General features: G+C 48.0%; 1 protein-coding gene across 1 annotated transcript; it reads right to left on the reverse strand.

Moving 5' to 3' along the window:
- PON3 (paraoxonase 3) lies at positions 1–27,319 on the reverse strand. Its single transcript, XM_052000626.1, has 9 exons — positions 27,144–27,319; positions 25,631–25,701; positions 12,101–12,156; positions 11,026–11,191; positions 6,994–7,114; positions 4,458–4,658; positions 3,024–3,105; positions 2,542–2,670; positions 1–227 (listed from the first exon to the last, which is right to left on the reverse strand). Exons 1-9 carry the CDS (start codon positions 27,215–27,217, stop codon positions 69–71), a joined length of 1,059 nt encoding a protein of 352 aa, XP_051856586.1. The 5' UTR covers positions 27,218–27,319; the 3' UTR covers positions 1–68.

Consider the following 27,319-nt stretch of genomic DNA (forward strand, 5'->3'; position numbering starts at 1 on the left):
TTTTCTGTACTTTTTTATTTGTGCTCCTCACCCCTTCTTCCTCCGTCCGCCAGCCCTGGGAGGCCAGGTCAGAGCTGGCAGTACAGTGTCCTGTGGAACAACGTACCCACCAGCATCTTTCGATTGTACACAGCGGCAACTGTGCTCCCCTGGAGGACGGAGCCGTTGTTGGCGTAGACCGTGGTCACGGTGGGCTTTGGGGAGAGGATGTTCTGGATGCGAAGCACCTACCGAGAAAGGGCGCCGGGGTCATGGCTGCTCTCACTAGGATCGCAGCAAGTCCCCGGGCTCGCGGGTGGTGGCCGGAGACTTCTGCCTTCCCAGAGTCCTCCACAAGCCTGGTCTGCCCTCGGCTTCGGTGCAAGGACACGCGTCTGTCCCTTCCAGCCGCCTTCCTCCTCCCTGGCCCAAGCCCGGAAGGCTGGAGGTGTGGGGCAGGGAGTTGGACAAGGGTTGGCCCTGTGCCCACTGATGTTAACCCGGGGATAAAAACCTGGGAGGAGCGCGGCCCCCTGGGTAAGAGAATAGGAACCCTGCCCCCCTCACTGAAACTTTTTTCTTGCTCAGATTCACTTGTACGGGGGCTGCTGGGTGGCTCAGTGGATAGAGCCGGTCCCGAAGTCAGGAGGACCTGAGTTCAAATTGGACCTCAGACACTTAACAGCTGTGTGACCCTGGGCTTCACTTAACCCCAATTGCGTGAACAAAAAAACAAAACAAAAATCAAATTCCCTCATACGCCAAGCTGAAGGAGCTACTGGCAGGTGGTCTTCATGGGGGAGGGAACCCTTCCCTGTGAAACTGTTTGCAAGGGGCTATAGATGGAAATCAGAAATTAGGCAGTCACAGAGAGGATTTCTAACTGTCAGTCAGTTTCCCGGCACAACAAACTGTGATTAATTCAAGGCCAAAAATCTGAGAAACAACTTTGCTGACTATTCTGTGCCCCCAAAGAGCTTGATTTTTAGAGAAGAAACTTAGCTTTTGGAAAAGAAAAAATGACTAGAGACAAGGCTTTAGAAATGGACTCATGAGGAGAAAAACCGCTGGGCGCTTTTCTCCTAACTCTGAGTGTGTAAAGGGCCGGTCGGCCTCCTCCAAGGATCACAACGCCTAGGGAGAGGTGGCCAGCTGCCAGGCAGGGCCACAGCGGGACCCCCAGCCATGATCCTGAGCTCAGGGGCCCGGGGCCGGAGAAGGGCAATGACCTCGTGGCTTCCGGGAGACAATGGGGGCCCTGCAGCTTTGGAAGGACAGTGACCTGGCTGTGACCACCTTGGGGGCTTCCCTCTTCATGTGTTCCCCGACTCCCTCGGGTGCCTCCCAGGTGACCCTCTCCAAGCACATCTCGTAGGCCCCAAATCCCCCTGAGGGCGTGTGTATCTGTAGGAATGTGTGCCGGGATTTAGGGGAATGTCCTGCTGCTCTCGGGTATCCCCAGAATCTTTAAGTCTAACTAGCTTAAAAGAGAGCTATGATTTCGGGGAGCTGGGCCCCTGCAGTATTTAACTATTGCTCTTTCATTAAATGACAGCCTTAAAATCCTACGGCTGACAGCAAAAGAAAACCCCGTGGCCGGGGCTCAGGAACTATGGGGTTGGTTTTTTCATGGACGCAGACCATGGAGCCCCCTGAGCCTGCGGAAGTTCCGGGACGGGCCAACTCCTGAGCTTGCCATCACCTAAATGGCTTCTGCCTCATGAGAATTTCGGAAGTTCCTTCACCTAATCGTCTCCTTTTGTTATTCCACCATCCCAAGTTCTCACAACTCTGCCCCTCTTCGTGCCCTCTTTTCCCTCCAGTTCTCATCACTTTCCCGGGTTGTCCTCCCTGTCCTGGCCGTCCTCTCCTCAGCTCTCTCTTGATCCCTTGGTGAATCAGTCCAAATCCACACTGCCCAGTTCCCTAATCTCAAGTCCCTCAGGCCCTTGCCCTCTTCCTTGTCAGACCCCACCCTTGGATTCTTCTCATCGCCCCCTCCTTGTCTCCTGTTCTCATACTGCTAAAGGAAATCACAAACTCAGGCTGAGTCACTGCACATACCTGTTCTCCAATCTCTACCGGACCATTACTGTGGGACAGCAATTTCCCCCACTTCCCAAGCAGCCCCCCCGCCCAGCTTCCCACAGAAGGGGCTCCAAACTCTGTCCCTTCTCCCCACCCTCCCAGAGAGGTCCTCACTTGTCTGAAAATCCCCGGAGGCTCCTCCTTCTGCCCTTCTCCCTCCGCATGGGCTCTTCTCCCCCCTCTCCCTGGCTTTTCCCCAAGGGATGACCGGGCCAGGCTTCTTCGTGTACCTTGGTGTCCTGCCCTCTTCTCCAGAGGTCGCCCTTGGCTATCATCCCCACCCTCGCTCATGTCCGATCTCCTCCATTCTTGCCCCCAGGTGATGCCGCTGCCCCACTAGCTCCATTAGCTTGGGCCTCTTTTCTCTCCACGATCTCCTCAGTTTCCCTCGATATCAAGAGCCCTCCAGTCCTCATGTTGGCCACCCTGTATTTCTGAGCATGTCTGGGCCCACGAGCACAGAGGAGGCCGTACCTCTGATCCAGGGGGGTCCGCGGGGTCGTACAGCAGCAGCTTCATGCCATTAGGGTGACATCCTGCCCAAACATCGCCCGTGGCGGGGTCCACAGACAAATTATCCACTAACGTGCCCAAATGGAGAACCTTGGAAGTGAAAGGGCCTTGTGAGAGCTCCTCCTCCCTCGTCCCCCGGCCAGCCCTTCCGTTTCCCGGGAGGAGGCAAGTCCCGATCGCAGGGCCCTGCTGCCTCTCCCTCCACTCCACTGAAACTACCCCGTCCGAAGTTACCAGCAACACTGTTGGCCACATGTACCCCTTGGGTCTCTTCTCTCCCGGTTTAGGGGGGCCCTAGTCTCTCCTGATCCATCTCCAGACGGACTTTACTACCCCTCGGTGGAGGATGAGCTCTCTCCTTTCCCTCATCCCCTGCAGCGAGTCCCAAGCCCTGCTCCACAGTCCACTGGAAGTTACCTTCTGACCGTCCCAGAGCTCATTACCTTCTCTTGAGTCAGATTCTCGTCGTCGAGCCTTTTCATAACGTGGATGCTGTGAGCGGTCACCGCAGCTACGTAGACGTACCTTCAAAAGAGAGATGTTTGCCTCTGTGGGAAAAGAGGATGGACCCCGCTTCCCCCGCCTGTATCCTGGAGAGAAGGGGCAATGACCGCCAACAGTACGAAAAATTACAAAGGGCAAGAAGCGCTGGGTGGTGCCCGAGGGCACAGGGGAGTGGGTGGTGCCCGAGAGCATGGAGCGCTGGGTGGTGCCTGAGAGCATGGAGCACTGGGTGGTGCCCGAGGGCACAGAGGACTGGGTGATGCCCGAGGGCACGGAGCACTGCTCCTGGAATCAGGAACACCTGAGTTCCAGTTCAGCCTCAGGAACTTGCTGGGCGAATGACCCTAGACAAGTCACTTCATCGCTGCCTGCCTCTGTTTCTTTAACTATAAAATAAGGATAAAACAGCTCCCTCCTCAAGCTGGCATGAAGATCCAATGAGACTGTATTTATAGAGCACTAAACGTCAGCAAATTGTCATGAGAACAAGGGCTGCCAGGAGGGAATGAAGGGAATTTCCTTCCTTTCCTTGCCTCTCCTGCCTCTCCCATCTCTTGCCGTGGCTGTAGTGGGTTCCTTGTCCCCGCCCGCAGGAGCCTCAGCTCTGGATAGTTTTTCCCTTTGTCATGCGTGAGGGAGAATGGCTGTTAAATGATCTGAAGTTTCCTTGAACCAGGAAATAAAAGTGCTGCGGGATGGATCTCGGACCGCTTGAGGTTTGTTTCCAGGGGGCCTGGAGCAGACTGTGCCCTCCACGTCTAGGGGGTGTGGGGATGAAGTCTTTCCCCGGGGGCTCTGAGGGAGAGACAGGTCTCCCAGCTCTGCCTTTTGCCAGTGTGATTCAGGGGCATTTTCATTCTATTTCAAGATCTTTCATTTTAAACAGGGAGAAGGCAGTTTGAGGGCAAAGGAGAGGCTGAAGACCTCGGGCCTGTGCTGGCTGTGTGATGCTGGCTAGGTCACTTCCCCACTGCCCCTTCCGCTGTGAGGAGAAAATGAGAGACTATGTGTGAAGTGCCTTGGAACCGCGCGCCCTCCTTGTCGTTGTTGGGGGGTGCTTGGAAGATAAAGAGATGGAGGGCGCAGGGCACTCGCTCTCCTCCTTCTCCAGGGCCTTTCACAGACTCCAACTTCTCCCCCTCCTCCGAGTCTTCCCTTCTCCAGGCTCCACATCCCCCCCCCCCCCCCAGTGACGCTGCGGGTCAGGGCTCACATCTGCGCCACTTCCTTAGATGGAGCCTTAGCGCGGAACCTGTCGTGGACTCCGTGCTTCCCTGCTCAGGTGCTGACAGGCTTTTAAGGGAGGAAACCCCGACAGGCCACCCCAAGGAGCCCCGGACAGCGAGCCAGGGGGTCCAGAGCAGCGCCCGTACTTCTTGTCCGGGGAAATGGCGATTCCGTTAGCAAAGCTGAGGCCGGCGGCCACCTCTTTGACTTGGCCCGGACCGTAGTAGATCACGTTTGTCCACTGCAAGTCCAGGAAGAGCTCCAGCTGGGCCAGGAACTCATTGGTGAAATAGTGGTCGTTGGTGGCGTAGAACTCCTCCGGGCCTAGAACCACAAGGTCATTCACACTGCAATGGGGGGGGGGGGAGCAGAGAAGAAGAGAAGGTAAATGCAGGATCTGGCTCACACTCAGACTCCAGCAATTCATTCTGGACATTCCCGCAATAATGATGTAACATATATTAGGAGCCCAGGAAGCTGGAGAGTTGATAAGCCCCAGGACTCTAGTTCTACTGGCCCCTGCTCCCCGTCTGTGCTAAAAGAACACAAATAAACAAGAAAAGAGAACACTGAATGGTCAAGAAAGAGAAAGGTGATAGGTTAGGGGTCACAACTCTCACTTCAAAATAAAAAGGAATCCACCATCAAGGAGTTAAATGGAGCCCATCACTTAAGAGACAAACGTTGAGTTTGGCCTTTGTTAGTTTTATCTGTTAAAATAGACACAAGGGAAAAACTCCAGAAATGTTCTTCCTTCCAGGAAGTCAGGGGGTGGACAAGCATTCACTAAGCACCTACTGTGTGCCAAACACTGGGGATACCCAGAAGGGCTAAAAACACAGCTCGTCCTCGTGATCCGGTCCGGGAGCCGCGCGCCGAGTCCGGGAAAAGATTGGAGGTGACAACATGACGAGGAGATGGTCTCAGAGGGGAGTCGCTAGCGCCAGGGGCAGCTGAGAGAAGCTTCCTGCAGAAGGGGCTTGTGGGCGGGATGCCAGGGGGAAGGCAGAAAGTGGAGGGGAGGCGGCAACATGGGGTGGGGGGGCTGCGGGTCAGTCCCACACAGATCTCCTTTTATCGGCGTGGGAAGGAGCCCCAATAAAGGGGCTCTCCCTGACTCTTAATTGGTCCTGGGCAGAACCCCCGATGCTCCTTCTCTGTGTGTGTGTCTGGGTCGCTCCCATTCTCTGTCTCTGTCTCCCTCCTTTCCTGCCTCCCTCCTCTCTTTCCCCCCTTCTCTCAATAGACGTGTATATATTTTACATGCTACATGCACACACACAGATAGTAACATTGAACAGATGATTGAAACCGCAGCAGAAACTGAAAAGTGGCCACAGTGAGAACGCCGGCATTGTGGGTGTCCCATCGAGACGGTTCCGGGGCACCGTTGGCCACCGAGATCTGGGCTGGACGGCACCGGGGGCCCCCCAGAAGAGCGGTTGGAAGCTGAGGAAGCCTGGCTGAGGGGGGCAGAGAAGTCACCTCTGGGAGAGTCCCAACCAGCCCCGAGCTCTATGTCTCCGTCCACCTCTTCCAGAGCGAAAGGAGCGTCTGTGGCCGGTCCAGCCGTGCCTTCTACCACCGCCCCAAACGCCTGGACAATGAGGCTAAATGAGGCAAAGGAGCCTGGGCCGGGTGAGGACCTCGGCCTCCCCAAATCCTGCAGCCCCCAGGCCAGTGTCCTTCGCTGCCCTCACTTCCCCGGAGCTGCCGCTCCCAAGGGCTCCCTGGAGCCAGCTCAGCCCTGCTCCGCCCTTCAGTATACGGGCTGCCCGCCAGCTCAGCCTGGATCAGGAAAGCAGCTCCCCCCCCCCAACACTGCCGAGCTCTTCTCTCTCCTCAGGGTCCCCTGGACCTCCGGGGACTTACTGACCCATGGCCTGTCGGGACAGAGCTGGCAGGGGGCTGACCACCTGGTCCTACCTGGCTGCACAGCGGGGCCAGAAGGAGCCACCCCCACCTCCCCCCATCTCTCCTTCCTGTTTGTCCCCCTTTCCCTTCCTTCCCCATCAGAGCTTGGGAGACCCCCTGCCAAGGGAGCTCAGGGGCTGGCCGGATGTATCCATGCCGTAAAAAGTCCAGCAGAAGGTCCAGAGCAGGAAGGGGATTGGACGGTGGGAGGGGCTTTGGACAGTGGACCTTCCTCTATTCAAGCAGGGCCAGAGTCTAGAATGGGGGTGGGGGTGGGGGGGAGGGGCGGTCACTGAGCAGACCTTGAACTCAGGTCTCTGGCTCTGACCTGCCTTTCCACCCCCCCCACCAGCCGCAGCTGGAGGATCAGAACGTCCCCCGAGGGAACTTGGACTGTGTCATAAGGCAGAAGAGCCGATCCCGGCTTCCTTCTTCACCTCCCGAAGCCTCTCTGCCATGCCCGGGGCCATGGCTCTCTCCTCTCCAACTCGGCCCAGTCTGGCTCCCCTTAGTGTTCTTCCTCCCGTTAGAGTGTAAGCTCCTTGCGGGCAGGGCTGCTTGTATTTATTTTTGCGGGGTTTAGGGCCAGACAGGCAGGAGGAGCTTGATAGATGCTGATGGATTGAAATCTCACTCCCTCAAATTTCAGGGAGGAAACGGAGGTGCAGCTGGGGGAGAGGTTCGACGGCTGGGTGGCAGGCAGCTCCTGTGCTGGAGCAGGGTTGGGGGCCACGGGAGCCCCCCGAGGAGCCCAGGCCCTTTCTGTACCTGGAGAGCAGCTTGTGCCTGATGGTTTTCAGGTGGAAGAGAGCATCGCCTCCAAACCGGAAGACTTCCACTGTGGACTTCTTGTGCGGGTGATTCACCACATACAAGTACACGGTGCCGTCTGAGGGGGAAAGACAGAGACGGCCTCAGAAGCAGCCTCCTTCCTCCTGTCCTCCGGCCTCACCTCCTGTGTGTGGGCCCCGGCTGCTCCGCCCCAAGAAAAACAAGCCGGTGCTTCTCTGTCTCCTGCCCCCTTTGCACCCGTGGGGGCCCATCCTGCTTAGCTCCCTCCTTGACGGCCTCGGGAGCGGGCTCTTTTCCCGGCTGTCTGCTGGACGTTTCCACCGGCTTACTCATCAAACTCATCACGACCCAGAGAAGTCCACTATCTTTCCCTCCAAACCCACCTCTCTCCAGGACCTCCCACCATTGGCTCATGTTAAACTGATGGTCCACTAAGCCCATTAGATCTTTGTCAGTTGTGCATAAGGACACTTTCTTTATTCTGCGCTTGGGAGTTGAGGTATTATTATGGTGGGTTTTTCATTTAAAGTGTAAGAGCCATTCATCCTCGTTTATTTTCCTCTTATTAGATTTTGCTCAATAAAGGATTTCTAAGGCACCTTCCCTGTGCACAGCCCCCAGGCACAAAGAAGGGACCAGTCCCCTCTGGCAAGGAGCTGACATTCAAGCTGGCAAGATGGCCGGTCCATATAAAGATGCAGACCCCCGAATATACTGTGAATCCCTACCAAGCCCCTGTGGGCTTGGGGAGGGGGTCAGAGTCCAGTCCAATGAGTGTTCATTAAGATAATGTTTATGTAAGTTTCTGGGTTCTACCTCTGCCCCTGAGGAGCTTACCTTTCCCTTAGCAGAATACACCTGTGCCCGGGTGGCTGTGGGCTGGCCCTGGCTGTGGACCCCCCGGAGCCCCCTAAATACACTAAAAGAAAGGAGGGCATGCATGGGGAGGCTGTAGGAAAGGGGATGGGGAGGGGCACACCTAGAAAGGCATGGATAAAAGGAGCATGGAGGGATAGAGGGGGTGTGAGCTACCTTCCTGTCCCCAGGCTTCCTGCCTTCTGGGTGTTGGGTGTGAGGGAAGGACTCACACCTGCCTGGGGTCTGAAGTCTAGGCCAGGCAGCACAGCCCTTCCCCACCCCCATCACTCCCAGACAAGGAGTTTGGAGATTCAGCTTCTGATTCCAGCTCTGTGATTACCCAGAAGGCCCCCATCTTGAACCCTCATTCCCCTCTTGGAACCTCAGTTACCCACCCTGTCTCTGTGTGTGGTGGGGGACCGAGGGAAACAAGTGTGGGCAAACACTCCCAGCTAGGCAAGACTGAGTGAGAGCAGCAGCAGTGCCAGACTGCAGGGGCAAAGCGTAACTTCCTCCGGGGAAGTTGTTCAACAAGTTCAAACGTTGTTATTACATTGTTAGGATATCTTTTCCATCAGGGAGAATTTCTCTTCGCTCCCTCCCAAGCCCTCATCCTTATGGAGAAAGTGATCGGCGAGCAGACAGATCCCACGTTGGCCACGGCCCCTACACGAGCCCGGCGGCTCTGTCAGGAGGTGGGCGACGAGCCGGAGCAGCATAACTTGTTTTTCTCCCAAGTCAGTTGAATTTTCAGAGTTTGGTTCTCAGGAAAGAATTTATTTCTCTTGTTCCAAACCAAAACTTTTCTTTTTCACCTCTTCCAGGAATCTTGAACTCGTGACCAAGCTCTAGCTTTCTTTGAAGCTTTATTCATGTATGTTTAGCAATCATTTCCTTCTGGGTGTGTGGCTTTCTTCTTGTTGTTCAGCTCTTTTCAGTCCTGACTTATCCTGATCCCATTGGGGAGATCTCTTGGAAGAGATACTGATGGTTGGCCATTTCCTTCTGCTTATTTTATAGAGAGGAAGCCGGGGCAAACAGGGTGAAGGGACTGGCCCAGGATCTCACAGCTAGGGCGCTTCTGAGACTGGATTTGAACTTAGGCAGACACGGCCATTTGCTTCCAGCCCGGCCACTCTGGGGCCCACTAGCTGCCCTTAGAATCCCTACAACAGAATACATTTTTGGCGGGATTCTTTTCCCCCTGCTCATTCTTCCAGCCCACTTCCTAACTTCCCTTGTTCCCAAAGTGGTCTGATCCAGGACCGAATCTGATCACCGTCCTCTTGGCCAGAATTCAGCAAGTTCCTGAGCTGGGTTTGGGTCTGAGTGACACATCTGTGGGATGGCCAAGGTTGAAGTGCCACACACTTGCTGCTGGATTCACCCATCAGCTGGCTTGACTGCTCTGCTAGCTCCAGGGGACCGAACTGGAGGCTGCCCTTTCGTCTGGCATTTGACCCCTGATTATTGTCCTTCAGGCTCCAGACTGGGCCAGAACCACTCTTTACCCTTGACCTTGACCCAGGGACCCTGCTCTGTGCTGGATCTGTGAGCCAGAACTCAGTAGTGAGTGACACTCATTCCTGTGTCCCACCGGGGTCAGCTCCTCTATGTGGGTCTTGTCCTGGATCATACAGACTGCTCTGCGTCATCTTTCCTAGCCAGACCACCCCATTGTCTAGCTCTATCTGTCTTCCTATGCTGCCCTGCCATGGACAATGACCCATGGTCATGTGTTTTCCTTGGATTTCCCCCTATGGACCCTCCTGGTGCATTTCCCAGATCTGTGTGTGTACAGCTGTTGGGGGTGGGGCTCGGCTGTACTCTTCCTTGCTGCCCCGCCATCTTGGTTCTGCCCATCCGTCTCGGCCCCAGCACTTGACCAGGGGAATCTCTGCACAGGAGCCTCCTCATCCGGGGCTTGCTGAATACCTCCTGCCAGCTGTCCCACCTCCCCCCTTTGTCCTTTGTGCTGCTAGTATTGGCTGCTGGCCTCCAAGTGCAGAAAGGTCATGACTGTACTTCCCCCTCCATCCAAGGCTTGATCCCTGACCCTTGCACAGGATGGCCTTCCCCCTCCCCCACCCCACTCCTCAGGCCCCGTCCTCCTGCTGCCACCCTTTGTCAGGCTGGGAGGGAGATTGGGGCTTTCCACTTTGAGGAAACGGAGACTCATGGTCACAAGTGTAGTGTCAGAGGCAGAATTTGTCCCTCCCAGTTTATCCCCACTAACTAACCCTAACCCTTTCCCCCACCTTCCTAAGCAGGATCATTTGGGACCCAAGGACCCCCATTCCTGCTTCTCTCTCTAATATAATGTCTCCGTGTCCATACGTGCTCTATGTGTCTCTGTGTAGACATCCATATGCTGCCATCCCCCATTAGAGATATCTGTGGATCCCTCTTGCTCTCTCCTGTTACATGCTCCATATTCAGTCCTGCTGTCAGTCCCCCTTTCCCTGGCTAGTGCACACATTGCCCCCGGATGCTTTTAAGCTCATCCCCCGAACCAGATGGTGACAAAGAGCCTGGCGGGACAGGGACTCAGTGGGGGCTCCTCGAGTTAAGAATTGATGAGAATTAGCAGGCTCACCTTGGCAGTTGGGGGGACGATGGATTGGGGAAGACCTGAGGCTGAGAGACTAGTGAGGAGCTCATGGCAATGGGCCAAGTGAGAGAGCAGGGCCAGGTGTTTGAGAGAAGCTTTAAAAAAAAAACATTTTATTCTGAACTTAAACACCAAATAAAATGAGCAATTCCATAAACAAAGTTGAATGGAAAAAAGATAATTTCCTGGAAAACACAAATCTCAGTTGTGTACAGATTGCTTTTTCTTTTAAGTACAGAACAAATTATTGGGAAAGCTATTGGGACTTTTAAAAGCTGTCACTTTTGGGGCTGCCTCCCACACTGCCTTGGGGCTAGGGATGGGCACTCTGCCCATCACCCAAGGGCTTGGAGCCACCTCTGAGCAACTCTCTGAGGGGTTTGTGATGGGCAAAAATCTGAGTGTTCTTGGGGTTAGGACTGAGCTGAGGGCCGATCCCCAGCCTGCTCCCCTCCTCCCAGTGCTCCCCACGCAGGGAGCACAGCAGTCAGATAGAGGGGCCCACCCCGCACCTGCCCGGGTGCCCAGAGGCATCTTACCTTTGTCCACGAAGGCACTGATCCCGTGAGGGTTCAATGACTGCACGTCAAAGCCATTCCTGATGGGCAGGGCCCAGGCCCTCGGTTCCTCCTCCTTCAGGTCCATCAGGAAGATTGCTCCAGGTTTATCAGGCGCAGAACTGGGCATACCTGGATATTTTAACCCCTTCCAAACACAGAGAACAGCAAATTCATGTCAACACTGGCAAATACTTAAGCTGTATTCCAGGATCTTCCAGCTAGACAAAGGCAGTGCTCTCCAGCCCCAGGACCCAGCGCAGCCCCTGTTCAGGGTATAACCTGCATCTAGGGTGGGGGAGTCTGAGGGGGCAGTGATCAGCATTGACACTGGGGACACTGGGGGCCAGGCTGCAGAGTCTTGCTCCTTCTACACTGTGTCTATAGCTAACAAAGGATCCCAGGGACTGAGTGACAGCTGGAAGCTTCTGAAGGCTTTGGAGAAGAGCAGTAACAAGTCCAGCATTGGCTGGATGGGGGGAGTGAGGAGACTCCAGAAGTCTGCGAGCCAACTGGGAGGCTGTGCTCCCAGCCCGGGACAGGAGCTCTGAACTACGCTGTCCATGGTCCTGAGAACCGAAGCCTCCAGACCTAGATCACAAATTAAGTGCAATGCCTGCCACACAGTGGGGGCTCTACCAGTGCTAGGTATTGTTGTTGGAGCTCTGAGAGGCTTCTCTCAGAGGCTGCCTGGTCCATCTCGCCTTTATCCATCTGATAAAGATAAAGAGAAAAGGTGGGGCAGAAGCAGGCCTTTTGTCCCTGCCTTACAGTTGAGGAAACTGAGATAAATGGGATGAAATGTCTTGCCCAGAATCACAACTAGAATGTGGCTGAGGTAGAATTTGAACTCAGATCTTCTCTCTGCAAACCCAGGTTCTGGACACTATGGCATTCCCTAGCTGTGAGGCCCCAGAAGGGGCCACCAAGGGAGAAGTTCCTGCTGCATCTGTGGGCAGGAGCCTGCCTGCCTCTGCCCTTTTGCCTCCCAATTATATACCCACCTCCCACAATGAGGCCTCTCCTGGTGGGTCTTAAGGAGAGAGCAGTGACTTACGGTGCTGAGGAAGACCAGCCCGTTGGGCAGGATGTCGATATCCTCCGAGCCATTGTCTGTGGGAGAAGACCAGGGTCAGTGGCAGGGCTGAGGATTCTCCTGCCACAGAATGGGGGCCCCTGGGCTGGGTCACTGCCAACCCCACCATGGGGCATGTGCTTATTCCCCCAACAGCCCCAGCCTTGAAGGTTGAAGGCCTGGGCAGACACCAGCACAACTCAGGTATGATTTCCCTCCATACAGAGCCTATGTAAATGGGCCAAGTCTGGGCACTTCAAAGCATTAAGGAGAAGCACCGGGAGCCCCAATCTCTCCTTCCCCTGCACTTCTCTGTCTTTCACCGGCTCCTCTTCACAGAGACCAGAGTGAAGGCTCAGTGTTACCTGCTAATCCGTTATTAATATCGTTGCAGCCTGTTTTCCTTTACAGGAAAATTGGCATTAAAACAAATATTAAAATATGGAAATGGAGAAAGGGATCAAGCATAACTGACGCATACTGTACACTTGTCAGAGTCTTAACCATCAGCTCTCGTTGGGTCTATTAATAGGTAAATGATCAAAAGCTTAAGCTTCTAAAAGGAAAATTTCACTTTGGATAAGGAACTCCCAAGGTCTGCAGGCTGGCTCCCACCCCGTGGGATTCCATCTCAGTAGTTTTCCGGTTCTGTGTAGCTTTTGCCATTTCACTGTGATATTTGTTTTCTATGACTTATCCCCGAATATTTACATTTTACCAGAAAACATAACACTTTTCCTTGTATGTGAGGATTAAATCTGCATTGAAAAAAATCCACCAAAGAGAGATTTTTGTGGGAAGATGGCAGAGCGGATAAGAAGATTCCCAACCCAGCCTCAGACACTTAAGCTGTCTAGCTGTGTAACCCTGAGCAAGTCACTTAGCCCCAACTGCCTCACCAAAAAAGAAAGGAAGAAAAAAAGAAAAGAAAATTGCAAGCTCTCCAGATTTCCTCCATGAACAAAACAAAATTACACCTTAGGGTGAATGTAGACCCATGAAGAACAAACTGGAGTGGGGCAGGAGGTCTGCTGAAACAGTTGAGCCCTGGGGCTAATTAGAAGGGAGCCCCAGGCCTAATGACAGGAACTTTCATCTCTGTGACAGTGTAGGAGGTGGTGGGGGAGAAGGGGGTCTGAGTCCAGGAAGACTGAGGGAACATCTGCTAATGGGCCCAGCTGTGCTGCTGAGACTTGGCCCTGGACAAAAAGGAACCAGCATACACCCAGTCAATGTAGAAGCAGCAGGGCAGGGACGCTGCTGCTTGCAGGCATTTACAGGAGAGTGCAGTTCTTGGTTTGAGGTTGCACACAAGAGGGGGGAACTGAAGTAACTCCAGAGGCACCATTTCCCCTACCCCAGGATTAGGGGTGAATATGCTAACAAGTGCTTATTATTTTTTTAATGAGGAGACAAAAGAGAAAGAACAATCCAAGAAAAACAAGACAATTATGAAAAGTCAGCCAACTAGAAAAGGAAATATAGAAGCTTAAGGAAAATGATTCTTTAAAAATTAGAATCGGGCAAGGGGAAGTTATAAGACACCAAGGAATAATAAAACAAAACACAAAGAATGAAAAAAAAGAAGATAATGTGAAAAGTAACAGATCTGAAGAACAGAACAAAAGAAAAAAAAACATAAGACTGTTTATATACATGAAAGATATGAGAAAAGAGAATCTTGATACAATACAAGAAATATTAAATAAAATTATCCTGAAGTGTTAGAACAAAAGGAGAAAGTAGAAGTAAAAAAATTATCCACCGATTACAACCTGAAATAGATCCAATAAGGAAAATGTGCCGGAACATGATTGCTAAATTTTGAAATCCTAAGATCAAAAAGAAATTTTACAAGCAACAAAAACAAACAACAGAGAAATAAACAAAAAACACAATTCACATATGCTGGAACTACATTTGGAGTCACACAAGATCTATGAGCAGCTATAACAAAACAATGCAGTTCCTGGAATACTCTCTCTCTCTCTCTCTCTCTCTCTCTCTCTCTCTCTCTCTCTCTCTCTCTCTCTCTCTCTCTCTCTATATATATATATATATATATATATATATATATATCAAAAGAACATATCATATCCAGCAAATTTAAATATAATATTGAATGGAAAAAAATGGACATTCAAGGAACTGTCAGATTTTCAGGATTTTGTTGCAAACAAAATTATATTCAATTCAGAATACAAAATTTGATATATATGAGCCTATATCAAAAACTAATTTTAAGGGACTTAATAAAGACCAACTGTTTATGTATCATATGTGAAAATGTAAACCACATATCTACAATTGTTGGATAGTCCAAAAGAAAGACTGAGGTACAGTTGAATATTTTCTTAAAAAGCCAAAACTGTGTGGGAAAAGGTAAAAACAATGCATATGCTATAGGAATGAGGTGTGAGAGCCAGGATACATATATACAAATACATACATGCACACACACACACCAAGAAGAGTAAAGAACCCTCCAAAATCTATGAAGAAATAAGGGGAGAGGGAATAGGATAAGATGGGATATAGAAAGTTGTATAGATTAATAGGAAAGGAGAAAGAGGGAGGGAAAGAATGAGAGTGATAAGAGAGGCTTCATGGGTCAGGGTTGGAGGGAGTGTTAAGTAATAACAACAAGGCAAGTTAGTAGGTAGAAGTAAAGTAGGAGAGTTAGCTCAGATAGGAAATGAGATAATATGTAAATATGCATGTACATATGTGTGGTGTTTTTCTTCTTTAAAATAATAATGGTTCTCTCTGGGAGCGAGCAGGTTTCTCAGGGGAGGTTTTCTGGAGGCAGCCTCAGTTTCAGTTGAAAGTAATAATCACCCAAAACGCAGCCAGGTGTTAAAAGTTCAGATCTTTTATTGCCTCCAATATAGCCCGGTTAGCTTAGAGGCCTCTCTCTCTGCTTGGTTCCAAGAACTCCCTCCGAATGTCTCCAAAGCCAAAGGTTTGTCCTTCAGCCCAGCCAGCACACAGGTGAATCTGTCTTGCCTCTGAGACAGGGCTTCTGGCTCTCAATCTCCCAGAGTGCTGCTCTCGGACCCCAGTCATTGTTTCTAAGAAAACTCCTCACTCAGAGAGGGCTTCTGGCTGAACTCACTTGACGCTCCCTCTCAATCTAAATTCAGCTCCACTCTCCATGTAACTCAGCTGAATTCTCTTAACTGGGTCTCTGCTTTTTTCTTATATATCAGAGAAAGGGATTATGGATTTTCTCCCATAGTGCTCTCTGGCCCTAAGAGCTTCAAGGGAGGTGTGAATTCGGATATCTCATACTAAACCCTGAAATTGCGTGAACTCCAATGAGTACAGGTGTGAACACAAGCATTGTATCAATTAGTTCTACTTAGTACCTTGTTTCAGGTTCTGGCCCCAACCATCTTCTTGTAAAATCAGATCAATAATCTATCAACTCTAATGAGTTAGCAGTTTGTAAAGATTCCAACACATATGTGTCTATATATGTATCCTGTAAGTATATATACATGTGTATATCATGTGTGTACATGGACATGTGTGTTTATATATGTATAAACATATCTATGCTTAATTAAAGACTGCTTAAGGGAGATGAAGGGAAAGAAAGGGGGGAAAAGAATGAAGTAAAAAGCCCACAGTAAAAACAAAAAAACAAAAGAAAACCTATAAAGAAGCAAAGATGGACAGTTCCGAAAACAATGTGTTCCATTATTATATACACTTTCTTGAAATGGAAATTTATTGTTACATATTTTGAATCCCCTCAGGTTCTGCTATGCACATGGTAATGTGATTCCCCCCTCCCCCCCCCTTTTTTTTTTTTTACCAGCGAAGTAACAATTTAATGACCTAACAGCAGAAAAGGTGAGTGCTCAGAACTGCTCCTCCATTACTGAACTGCTACAAAGTTGTTCAAGGAGCAGAGAGAGATCTCAATTCTATTCCTACCTTTTCCCATACCTTGGAAAACAAAAAGGAAAGAAGCTTACTCGTCCTGGCTGGGAGAGCAGCACAGCAGTGGTCCATGGGTGTAGTAGAGTTCAGAGCCTTGGACAACAAAGGGAACTGAGACAACACACAGGACAAAACCGATGTATCCATCTGGGTCCACTCTAGCCCCCAGAAGTCACTTGAGACAGAGGCTGAAGCCCAGCATGAGGGGAAGCGATTTGAGATCCAGTCTCTAGAGCTGGGAAACTGTCATCAAAGGGTAGAGATTGTCAGAAACTGGGTGATCTAAGGGTGGACCATGATGGTCCAATTTTAAATTATCTAGCATCTTCAGAGGAAGAACAACTTAACCAACAAGGAAATATGAATGACAGAAGAGAATGCGGCTTCTAGGTCAGAGAAACAAATCTGGAATCTGTGGATGAATACTTCAAGACAAAGGAAAATAAATCAGCACTTAATGAGGCAGAGAAAGCAGTGGAATCCCAAAAGAGCATGGAACCACAACATAAAATTCCCAAGTGGTTTAAAAGAGAAATAAGAATCGGCGAAGCAGAATTTATGGCCTGCACAGCAGAGATAAATGCCAGAATAAAAAGCACAACTCCAAGAACACAGATCTCACCAAAGAAACAAAAGGGAGAATTACTTAAAGAAAATGCAAAAACGAAGAAGTGAAGGACAATCTGGAAGAAGAAATGGGAACGATCTCCCTAAAACATCGATCACAAAGACACGATGCATAGGGGAAAAAAAAGAATTATAAGTCTTCCAGAAGAACATGACAAGTTAGGAAAAAACTTGAACAATAATGCAAGAAATAATACAAGAAAATCACCTAAAATGTCTGATCACTGAAAACAAAATGACAATCACAAACTGCATGGATCACTCATGGGGAAAGAACCTATGCTGCAAACTCTAAGACACATAATGGTTAAACTGAACAATTCCAATGACAAACAACAAATTTTGCAAGTGACCAAGGTGTTCTACTCTTCCATAGAAGAGTATAAATATATATATATATATATTCAAATATAAAGGAAAGGAAATTCTAACAGTCCAAAATTCTTCTGTATCTCTAGAAGTACAGAATAGAATAATGGGTTACTGAACTAGAGAACTATTAATCACCAGGCTAAACTAGATAATCATTATCTTATCAATTCCACTAAGTTAACATCTTGTTTAAATCAATCATCCTTGGAAGTGGATTTCTCTGACAAAGAGACTTAACTGAGTTTCATTGGATAAATGATGGACAGAAACAGCTACACCCAAAGAAGGAATACTGGGAAATGAATGTGAACTATTTGATTTTTGATTTTCTTCCCAAGTTATTTTTACCTTCTGAATCCAATTCTCCCTGTGCAACAAGAGAACTGTTCGGTTCTGCAAATATGTATTGTATCTAGGATATACTGCAACATATTTAACATATATAGGACTGCTTGCCATCTTGGGGGGGGGAGGAGGGAGGGAGGGGAAAAAACGAAACATAAGTGATTGCAAGGGATAATGCTGTGTAAAAATTATCCTGGCATGGATTCTGTAATACAAAGTTATTATTAAATAAAATTAAATTTAAAAAAATCAATCATCCTGCCCTCTACACATTTTATATGTACTATTATGTATGTTATGTGTTTTATGTGTATCTCTTTCACTTGAGCCTGGGACAACTTTATTGAGAGACAGCCCTGTAATGCATGACTTTCATTTGAAAAAACTGAGTCTTCAACACCAAGGTGCTGGTAAAGAGAGAAGAAACTTTTTTGAATTCCAGGAAGCTGATGTAAGAGACTTCTCAAAAAAACAAATACCTAAAGATTTGTCAAAGGGAAAATAACAAGTTTCCTTGGAGCCACAGGTACCCGGAGAGTCAGATAGCATTGTGCTCCTTGATTCTTCATCTCTGAAACCCCAAATACCTCTCCATCTTAATTAATTCTTTCTCTGCACATTTCTTTGACTTGTATTCTTTTTATCTATTCTAATCTATATAACTTGATCACTTTCTTTTAATGTTTACTTTAATAGAGAGATTTACTATTTAGTCATGATGGTCATTGAGATATTCATTGAGATGGGGGGTAAGTTGATGATAGTAAGTAAAATATCCTTCCCTTGAAAATGTGCATACAATGGTTTGTTTTCATCATTTTGACTTCCCACATTGCTTAATCTAATTCAACAACAGCCATTGAGTAAAAAGTTCCAGATGCAATTCATGCATTGCAGTAATAAAGTCACTATCAATCATTGCTATAAACTCTGAAAAGAATATTCATGATTAGAAATCTGTTATATGACTAAAGTTATCTGTAATGATACAAACCTGAAAAGGTGATTGAGTTGATTTCTTAGTTTCCATTTTCCATAGAAACAGTTTGTGGTAGGTAGAAAGTTGGATGCTAAACAAGGATGATCTATATTTGGTTCCAGTTTATGACACTTAGTAATTGTGAAATAAAGGACAAAATATTTCATCTTTGAGCATCATTTTCACCATCTAATAAAAGAGATAAGAATAACCATGTGTCTATCACAGAATTACTGAGGAGAGTAGGTGAGATAATGTGTGATCTGTCCTTTGCAGTCCTCTAGAAGGATGGAATGGAATAATGGGTTACAAAGAGCAAAGGAAGTTAAAGGTCTAAGGTGTCCTATCCCCAAATCTGAGCTTAACTATAAATGAAAAAAGATGGACTTTCATTTTTTTTAAAGAAAAATAAGTGTTTGAAATATCTGAAGAAAGAATGTAAGAGCTGAACAAATCATTTGCTTTGCAAACATCCCAGATAACAGAAATACAAGAAAAGCAAATAAATGCGGCACTGAGAAAGATGACAACTTTCTGAATGAACACCAGGAGGGGCAGCTAGATGGCGCAGTGGATAGAGTACCAACCCTGAAGTCAGGAGGACCTGAGTTCAAATATGGCCTCAGACACTTAACACTTCCTAGCTGTGTGACCGTGGGCAAGTCACTTAACCCCAATTACCTCAGCAAGAAAAAAAAAAGAAATAAAGGCTATTTCATTTAAAATAAATAAATCAACAAATGAACACCAGGTTAAATAGATGTGATGGTGGAGAAAGGGGAGAGCCAGCTGCCTAGTGGTGAATCAATGCTTTTTTGTGGGGATTCAATTACACAACTGGAAGGTGCATAATTGAGGAGATAGAAGGGAATATTTGATGTAACCTAATCAAATCAAAGTTGAATAATAAAGAGAAAATAATTTCTGCTTTCTCTCAAGAAGAAGAAAAGCTACAGCAGAATGGGTACAGAAGGAAAGGGAGGAGTGAAACAAGAGGAAACATAGGGGGATTCCACTACAGAACACTCCAATGGGATAAAGCGATGAAGACCTTACATAGGTTATAATATTCAGAGATTTGGTGCTTAGAGAGAGAGACTTCCTCATGTTCTCAAGAAGTTTCATTCTAAGAGGGAAAGAGGGAAAGTCATAAAAGGGGACTGGAATAGGAGGTACTGGGGATGGGAATGGCTTGATTTCTAGCTGGTGACTACAAAAACGTAATGAGAGCACCTATCATCAGCATACTCCAGGTTTCCCATGGGTGATGAAAGCTAAAGGGAGAACAGAATGGTCTGGAGACTTTGAGGATGTTTCCCTGAACTTTGGGCTTTCCATAGTTGGCCCAAAAGCTGAGGGGAGGTCAGGAAGGGTTCCATGCCCCCCCCCCCGCTATGAATGACTTGGCTTTTCTCAGAAATTCAATGATCTAAGACAATCCCAAAGGACTCATGATGAAACATACCATCTGTCTCCAGATGGCATTGAATATGGACTAAAGAATGCACGCTCTCTCTTTCTTTCTTAGTTTTCTTCCAAAAAATAACTAATATGTTCTGCATGATTGTGCATGTATATCAGGCTGCTTACCATCTCAGGGAGGGAGAGAGAAAGAAAAAAGAAAGGGAGGGAGAAAATTTAGAACTCGAAATTAAAAAAATATTAAAAATTGTTTTTACATGTAATTGGGAGGAAAATAAAATATTATACTCAGTTTTGCCGAGTAAGTTATTCTTTCCTTCTGGAATATTGTAGTCCAAATGCTCTTTTTTATTGTGTTAGCTGCTAAATCATGTGTGATGTGGTCCTGACTAGCTCTGCAGGACTTTTAAAAGAATAAAGTAAGGGACAGCTAGTTGGTGCAGTGGATAGAACACCAACCCCGAAGTCCAGAGGATCTGAGTTCAAATTTAGCCTCAGACACTTAACACTTCCTAGTTGTGTGACCCTGGGTAAGTTACTTAACCCCAATTACCCCAGCAAAAAAAGAATAAAGCAAAAAGCACCCAGCAGAAAATAAAAGAAAAGGTCCAAGGAAGTAAAGAAAACATGGACAGTTCTGAATACAATGTTATTATTTACATATGCTTTCTTGAAATGAAAACACATTGTTACATATTTTGAATCCTCTCTTACTGTCTGCTGTGCACATGACAATTTTCCCCATTTTTTCTTTTTCTAGTTTGTATTTAAGCTTTAAATAAATAAATAAAAACATTTTAAAAATTTAGATCTTTCACATTCACACAGTGGCCATCCAGCCTCTGCATGTATGCATGAACCTACCTCACCCTCCAAGTAGCCCCTTTCATACCTAACTAGATTAAACTGTTACGTTCTTTCTGACATCTAGCCTCAATTGGCCCCTCTGAAATGTCCTCCCATTGCTCCTGATTGACCAGAAAAAGCCCACTCCCTCTGCTAAAGGACTGGAAACTGATAACCTAGTGTTCCAACAGCATAGGAAGGTACACAAAGTAGTTCTGTCACTTGGGAGAGTCCAGCCCTCCCTGGATGTGCTCCAGCTTCTTGAGGCCCTTTTCTTTTAAAAAAATATTATATTTGTTTTAATTGGCCACGATTTGCCTTCTCACTCTACACAAGGAAAATGAAACTCATCATAGACATGTATGGTCTATTAAAACAAATTCCTGTCTTGAAGCTGTCCTAAACATGGGTCTTATTCTGCATTCTGAGCTCTCCTCTCATCACCAGGTGGGCCTCAAGATTTCCCTACTGGGAAATCTGGAATCCTGCTCAGTCACTAAGCTGATGAGTTCAGCATCATAATATTCATCTACCTAGGACTATCTTGTTCATCCTTCCCTCAATTTATGGGCACTTCCTTGGGTATTATTCTTTGTTGATTCTGAAAGAGACATAAATATTTTTGTGCGTCCACATAATTTGTTTTTCTTAGGGTTAGTCCCTCCCTAAGTCTAATTTCCTTCCAACTTTCCTTCCCCCTTTCCCTCCCATTTCCCTGTTAAGTGCAATGGATTTCTGTATCCAACTTTGTGTGTGTTTATGTGTTCTTCCTTCCATTAGCAGTTTAGGTGAAAGTGAGGTTCTAATGCATCCTCATTTTGTGTGATAATTTCCTCTAACCTTCCTTTCCCTTCCTTCCTCCTTCCCCCAGTGTATTCCTTTCTCCACTCTTACTTTTCTTTCTTTTTTTTTTAAGTGGCAAAAAGAAAGTTTTATTGGCACTGAGAAGTCAGTCCTGGCAGAGAAATAAAGAGCTGAGAAGAAAATGTCTTTACAGTGGGCAGGGGTCCTGGCCAGCAGCTCCAAGGACAGAGAAGCATATTTTGACAAGGCATAGTCCTGCTTTGGGTATCTGCAATTTATGAGTTTAAAATTGCCTTTTTTATAAGAGATCAATTGAATGAAATTTCTTCAATGTTCTCACTGCCCCCAAGCCTAGATTTTGAGTTGAATGAGACCACTTAAGTTCTAGCTAAGTTCTCCTTTCTTTCCACTCCCTCCCAACCTCCCCGACCAGAATCATCAAAACCTAATAGCCATTTCCAAGTCATGTCCAATTGGGCTCCCTCTTTGACCCCTAAGGTAATGGGGCTCAAGGGAAACACATGGAATACCTCTCCATATTTGAATGTAAACAGTAGATCCTTGTTTAGTTTTTTATCATTGTTCCTTTGACTTGGCCTTTAAATGTTTTCCTTCCCTGTGTTTGAACGTCAAAGCTTCTCCATAGCTCCTTTTTTTTTTTTTTTTTTTTTCATCAGGATTGCTGGAAACATTTCATTTCATTATTTCATTAACGATCCACTTTTTCTCCTGTAGTTTTGGACTCAGTTCTGCTGGGTTAAGTTATTCTTTCCTTCTGGAATATTATATTCCAAGTTCTCTTCTCCTTTATAGTGAGTGAAGGCTGCTAAATCATGTGCGATTTAACACTGACTGGCTCTATAGACTTGAGTTCTTTCTGCTTGCAGCATTTTTATCTTTATCTGGAAGCTCTGGATTTTGTCTCTGATGTTCCTGGGACTTATCATTTGGAAGTTTCTTTTGACTAATGGTTTCCTTCTATTTCTGCTTTGTCCTCTGGTTCTAAAAGAAATGAGCAGTTTTCTTGATTTCTTGAAAAAAGGATAGGTAGCCTCTTTCTGGTTAGGAGGCTCAGATAGTCCAATGATTTGATTAGTTTTCTCTTTGACCTTCTTTCTAGGTTAGTTGTTTTTCTATGAGATACTTTACATTTCCTTCATGTTACTTTGTGGAGTCACTGGCTTTGATTTTGTCCTTTTTGAGTTTTCATTTGAGTGCTTTTAACAGGTTTGTGCTTCTTAGGACAAAGTGTTAATTCCCTTTTCAATTCTTCATCCATAGCTCTAGTTGCTTTTCCATTTTCCCCCTCCAGAACTCTCCTTTCCTTTTAGGAAAACATTTTAAACTTTCTTGCTTCATTTCTCTCAGGAATTTTAGTTGACTTTGTGCCCAAAGTGCTTTTCTTTAAGGTTTTGCTTATAGATATTTTGGAGTCGTTCTTCTTTATTTGTGCCTTAAGCATCCCTGTTACCATGATAGCTTATAAATGGTGAGTTTTTTTCTTTTTTCTCCATTCTTCCTGTGTATTCACTGATTTGGATGATGTTAGGGCAGGGGCTCCGTGGCACTTCTGATCTTATGGAGGGTTTTGTTATTCTGGAATCTTGGTGACAGGGAAAAGAGCTTTGAATACTTCCAAAGAGGTCTGGTTGAGGACAATGTCGGATTGCCATTTCCTGTTCTGAGCCCTGCACGTTTCTGATCTGGATTTGGATCTCCATTAGAATAGACTGTCCCCATTCCTACCTCACAAAGTGGCAATTGGAAAACTCTTTTGGTTCAATGACAACATTTTAGACTCCCCATTAGTTTGGGATTGTTTCTCTGGTTATTCCTTTGCAGACTGGCCCAGATGCTAGAAGTAAAACTGTGCTTTATGCTTGATGCACAACGTATACCCCTGCTGCTGCTAGCTTCTGGGCTTACCCTTTCTTCAGGACATTACCCAGGGTCTCCCTATACTGCACAAGTTGCCTTCTCACTCTGCCCTGACTTTACAGCCTAAGGTGAGGTAAATGGGTAAACTGGTGCTGGTTCCCCCAAATCACCCAATACAGTCAAACTGGGCTGGTCCTAGTTCATGGTTTTTCCTGGCCAGAGCTCTAGAAATCCAACCCTGGGGCTGTTTATTCTACAAATTATAGTCAGAGACTAGGAGAACTATTTAGGCTCCAGACCAAAGTAAAAGAAATGGATTTCTGGCAAGAAAAATCACCGACTCCTGGGTGCCTGGAGCCACCAATAGCATAAGTTTGTGCATTTCCCCCTCCCCAATGACCTGGAAAGAATGTGTGCTCAGAAGATTTGAGTGATTATGGTTGAGATGCTCAGGAGCCATCACCTCAGTAGGGTCTAAAATGATTCCAAATGGCTATCACACGAGTCCGGGAAAATAAGTATGTTAGTGATACACCTAGCACCTGGATCCCATCCATTGTCACCTCACCCTGACATTTCAAGTGGTACATAGGCTAGTCAGATACAAATCACAAGAAAGCAATTCTTAAATTCACAATTATTAAATACTTTAAACTTGCCAGTTCCCGGCAAGCCTTGAATCCCTCCTCTCAAGGAGCTTATAATCCATTAGAGGGCCAATGAAAGTATTTCCAGAATAATATAAGTAAATGCAAGGTAATGGGGATCTGGATGATCTCATAAAGAAGGGGGAGTTTGAGCTGAATTTTGAAGGAAATAAAGATAACATCCTGATGTGAAGATAAGGGCTTAATAATGATTTCTTGCATTGAATAGCAATGACAAAACTTTTACCAGAAGTCAAGGTGGAGTGCCGGTATGGCCTTGGGCCAATGAACCCATCCCTGGAGATTTCATTGGGGACTCTCTCTCAGAACTTGTTTAGAGCTGCAATGATCTGTTTGGTAGGGCAAGGGTGGAGAGGTGAGGAGAGAAGGGTCCCAGAGCAAGCACCAGAGAAGGTGGCTGGCTACAAAGCAGCTTTTAAAGGTGACTTGGTTGAAATGCAGCCAAGGAGGGAGTAGGGCTGGGTGGGCCTGGGAAGAAATCCATTGAAGAGTTTCCTCTTCGAGCTAATTTTCTTCTTGCTAACCAAGGTCAAACTACACAGTTTTCACTTGTAGAAGGAGCCAAAAAATATTGCCAACACTGTAACTTTTGATGTCCTGAGGCAAAGGCTTGCTCACCCTGCCTTGGTTTCACATCTGATTTCAGTTTATTTACTTCTCATTGACCAGCTCTCTCTGAATGACTGCCATTGGAGGGAAGTGACTTTCCTATGGAAGAGAAGCTTTGCGGAGGGCCATGCTAGACCTTTTGTGGACTGGCCAGTGCTTGGTCAGGTTTAAAGCATCTTAATGGATCCCTTAGTAGAATCTCTTATGATTTTCCAAGGAGGAGAGAGGAGGAGGAGAGGGCTACAGAGAAGCTTGGAGCCAGCTCAGAGAACACTTAGGAGGGAGGAGGAAACAAGTGAGAGAGAGAGTTGGAACAGGATTGGACTTCTGTAGAAACTGGACTCGATTGACTGACTCCCCAAGGGAGTATTGACAAGGTGGGGCTGGAGCAGAGAGCCACAAAAGGGTGGATCTACTCTCATCCAGGAAAGGGATTTAATGTGAGAGTTACTCAGAATTCAGGATGGATTGCCAGAGAAAGGGAGGGCAAGTTCCATCCCTGGACATCTCGAAGATGCTGTTGGGTATCTTGGGTGAGAGGTCTCCGAGAGCAGGGGCAGCACAACATGAAGGCAGGAAATGGAAACAGATGACCAAATATCAGGTCCAGCTGACCAGTTGGGTGACCATGGACAAGCCATTAACCTCTCAGCTGAGTCTCAGTTTCATGTCTGGGAAATGGGCCTGATCCTCCAACTTTCCAATTGATCTCACAAAGATGTCATCAGAAATGCACTGTGTGACTTTGGGGAGCCCCGAGTGTCCCCTGATACGTGAGTATTGTTACTGTGTAGGGTGAGCTGGAGGCTGTTACAGTGTCAGTGGGAGAGGCGCCCAGGGCCTGAGATGCGTGGGGGTGTTGGGAAGGGGAAGGCTATGTGCTATGGGCCTCTAGTCATTGGGAAAAAGGCCGGGCCCTGATCAGAAACTGAAAACCCAATTTCCCACATGGATGAGTCTAGTTCAGGGAATGTTGCCCCCCTCCCCATGCCCAAAGACAAATCTCATACATACCTAGCCCTGGAACTAGGTGGCATTTGGGAGGTTCTACTGCGTGCACCTGGTGGGGGATATTCATCCTTTGTCTGGAAAAACACAATTTCACAGCAGGGAAAAAATGAGCCCCCCAAAATCCGGGAATATCTTAGGAGGACTCCAGTGTGTGGGGGGCGTATGGACAACAATAATGATCGCAGTCCCCTGCTCAGCTCAGTGCCTGGCACAGAGAAGGTGCTTAATAACATCAAGATATTGATTAATTGATTCCCTTGCTTGAGGCTTGGGGGAATCATCTTCTTTTACTCAGCCTGTTTCCTCATCTGTAAAATAGGACTAACAGAATTGGTTTCAAGTGAAATCGTGGACAGGAGCACAAGTCAAAGCCTGTGTGTGGCTCCTCAATTAATCAGCGATCAAAGCAAAGTGATAAGTCACAGGGCAAAGTCACCTTCCTCTCCTGACACACCCCACAGCTGGCATCAAAACCAAACCCAACTAACTCCCCAAACTTGGGCGAGATTCTTTCAGAGTCCTGGGAAGCTAGAGCCCAGAGCTCAGATTTCAGTTCTCAGCCTCCGGTTCCTTGTTTCGGTTTGCTGAGGTGTTTCAGCCAGGTGCCCCAGCACCACTCCCCAGCAAGGGCATGGCCCAGCCCCCGTGCCCAGGCAGGGTCACTTGGCAGCCCTGGTGCCCACAGCCTGCACTCTGCTAGTGCCCCAGCAGGGCCACAATAAGAAAGTGAGCCAGGAAAATCTGCAAGTATCATTGGAGAGAAACGGCCGCCTGTGGCCCCTGGCACTGGCTCCATTTCTTATCAGCCAGGAGGGGCACCCTCAATGGCCAGCAGGAAAGGCCACGGGGAGGGAGTTTCTCGAGTTCTTTTTGTACTTGTTTAGATAAGAACTTGAAGCCTGAACAGCCCCAGCCCCGAGCCCTGGGAAGAAGCTGCTCTGCTCTTGCTAAATGTTAACCCCCCCCCCTTTTCCCCGCCCCCATTCCTGCCTGCAGCCTTGGTCTTGGCTTTAAGCAGCCAGGGTGGGCAGGGTTCGAAGCTGCTGCCAGGCCTGCCCTTGGCTCTGTCCCTCTCCCCTACTGGGGTCCTGGGAGCTGCTCTCTCTCCCAAAGTCTGGGCGTCTTTTTGAATATCCTCCTGTTTCTTTCCCTCTCCCTCTCCTTCCCTCCCCCCCCCCCCGTGAGCGTGTGCGCTCACGCGCACCCCTTGCTCTTTGCCCAGGAGGAGCTCCCGACGCCATCCTTGGTCCCCAAGACCCTCTCCTAAGGCTCGGAGAGGCAGGCGTGCGGAGGCAGGCCGCGCCCGCGCTCCGAAGCTGCTCGATGGGTCGGCCCCAGGGAAGGAGAGACGGCTCGCTGGCACTGGCCGCAGGCAGAGCGCTCCGGAGAGGGCAGAGAGCGGGCCCCAGGCCGTCCCTTCCACGCTCCGCCTCCCCGTGGCCCGGGGCCCGCCGTCCTCAGACCAGCAGCAGGGCTGAGTCCCCCCCATTCCCGGCTCCCAGGGCCCCCGGCTCACCTGAAGGTCACGAATCTCTCCCCCAAAAAGGCCAGAGCCAGCCCCAGGACGGTGAGAGCCAGCAGCTTGGCCATGACCGAGCAGCGGCCACCCGGCAGCCCGAAGGCGGGGGCCGGGGCTGAAACCAGAGGGAAGGGAGGCCGGAGAGAGAGCCGGCGGAGGAGCGGGAGCGCAGG

The sequence above is a fragment of the Antechinus flavipes genome, chromosome 5, assembly GCF_016432865.1.
Source record: "Antechinus flavipes isolate AdamAnt ecotype Samford, QLD, Australia chromosome 5, AdamAnt_v2, whole genome shotgun sequence".
Taxonomy (NCBI): domain Eukaryota; kingdom Metazoa; phylum Chordata; class Mammalia; order Dasyuromorphia; family Dasyuridae; genus Antechinus; species Antechinus flavipes.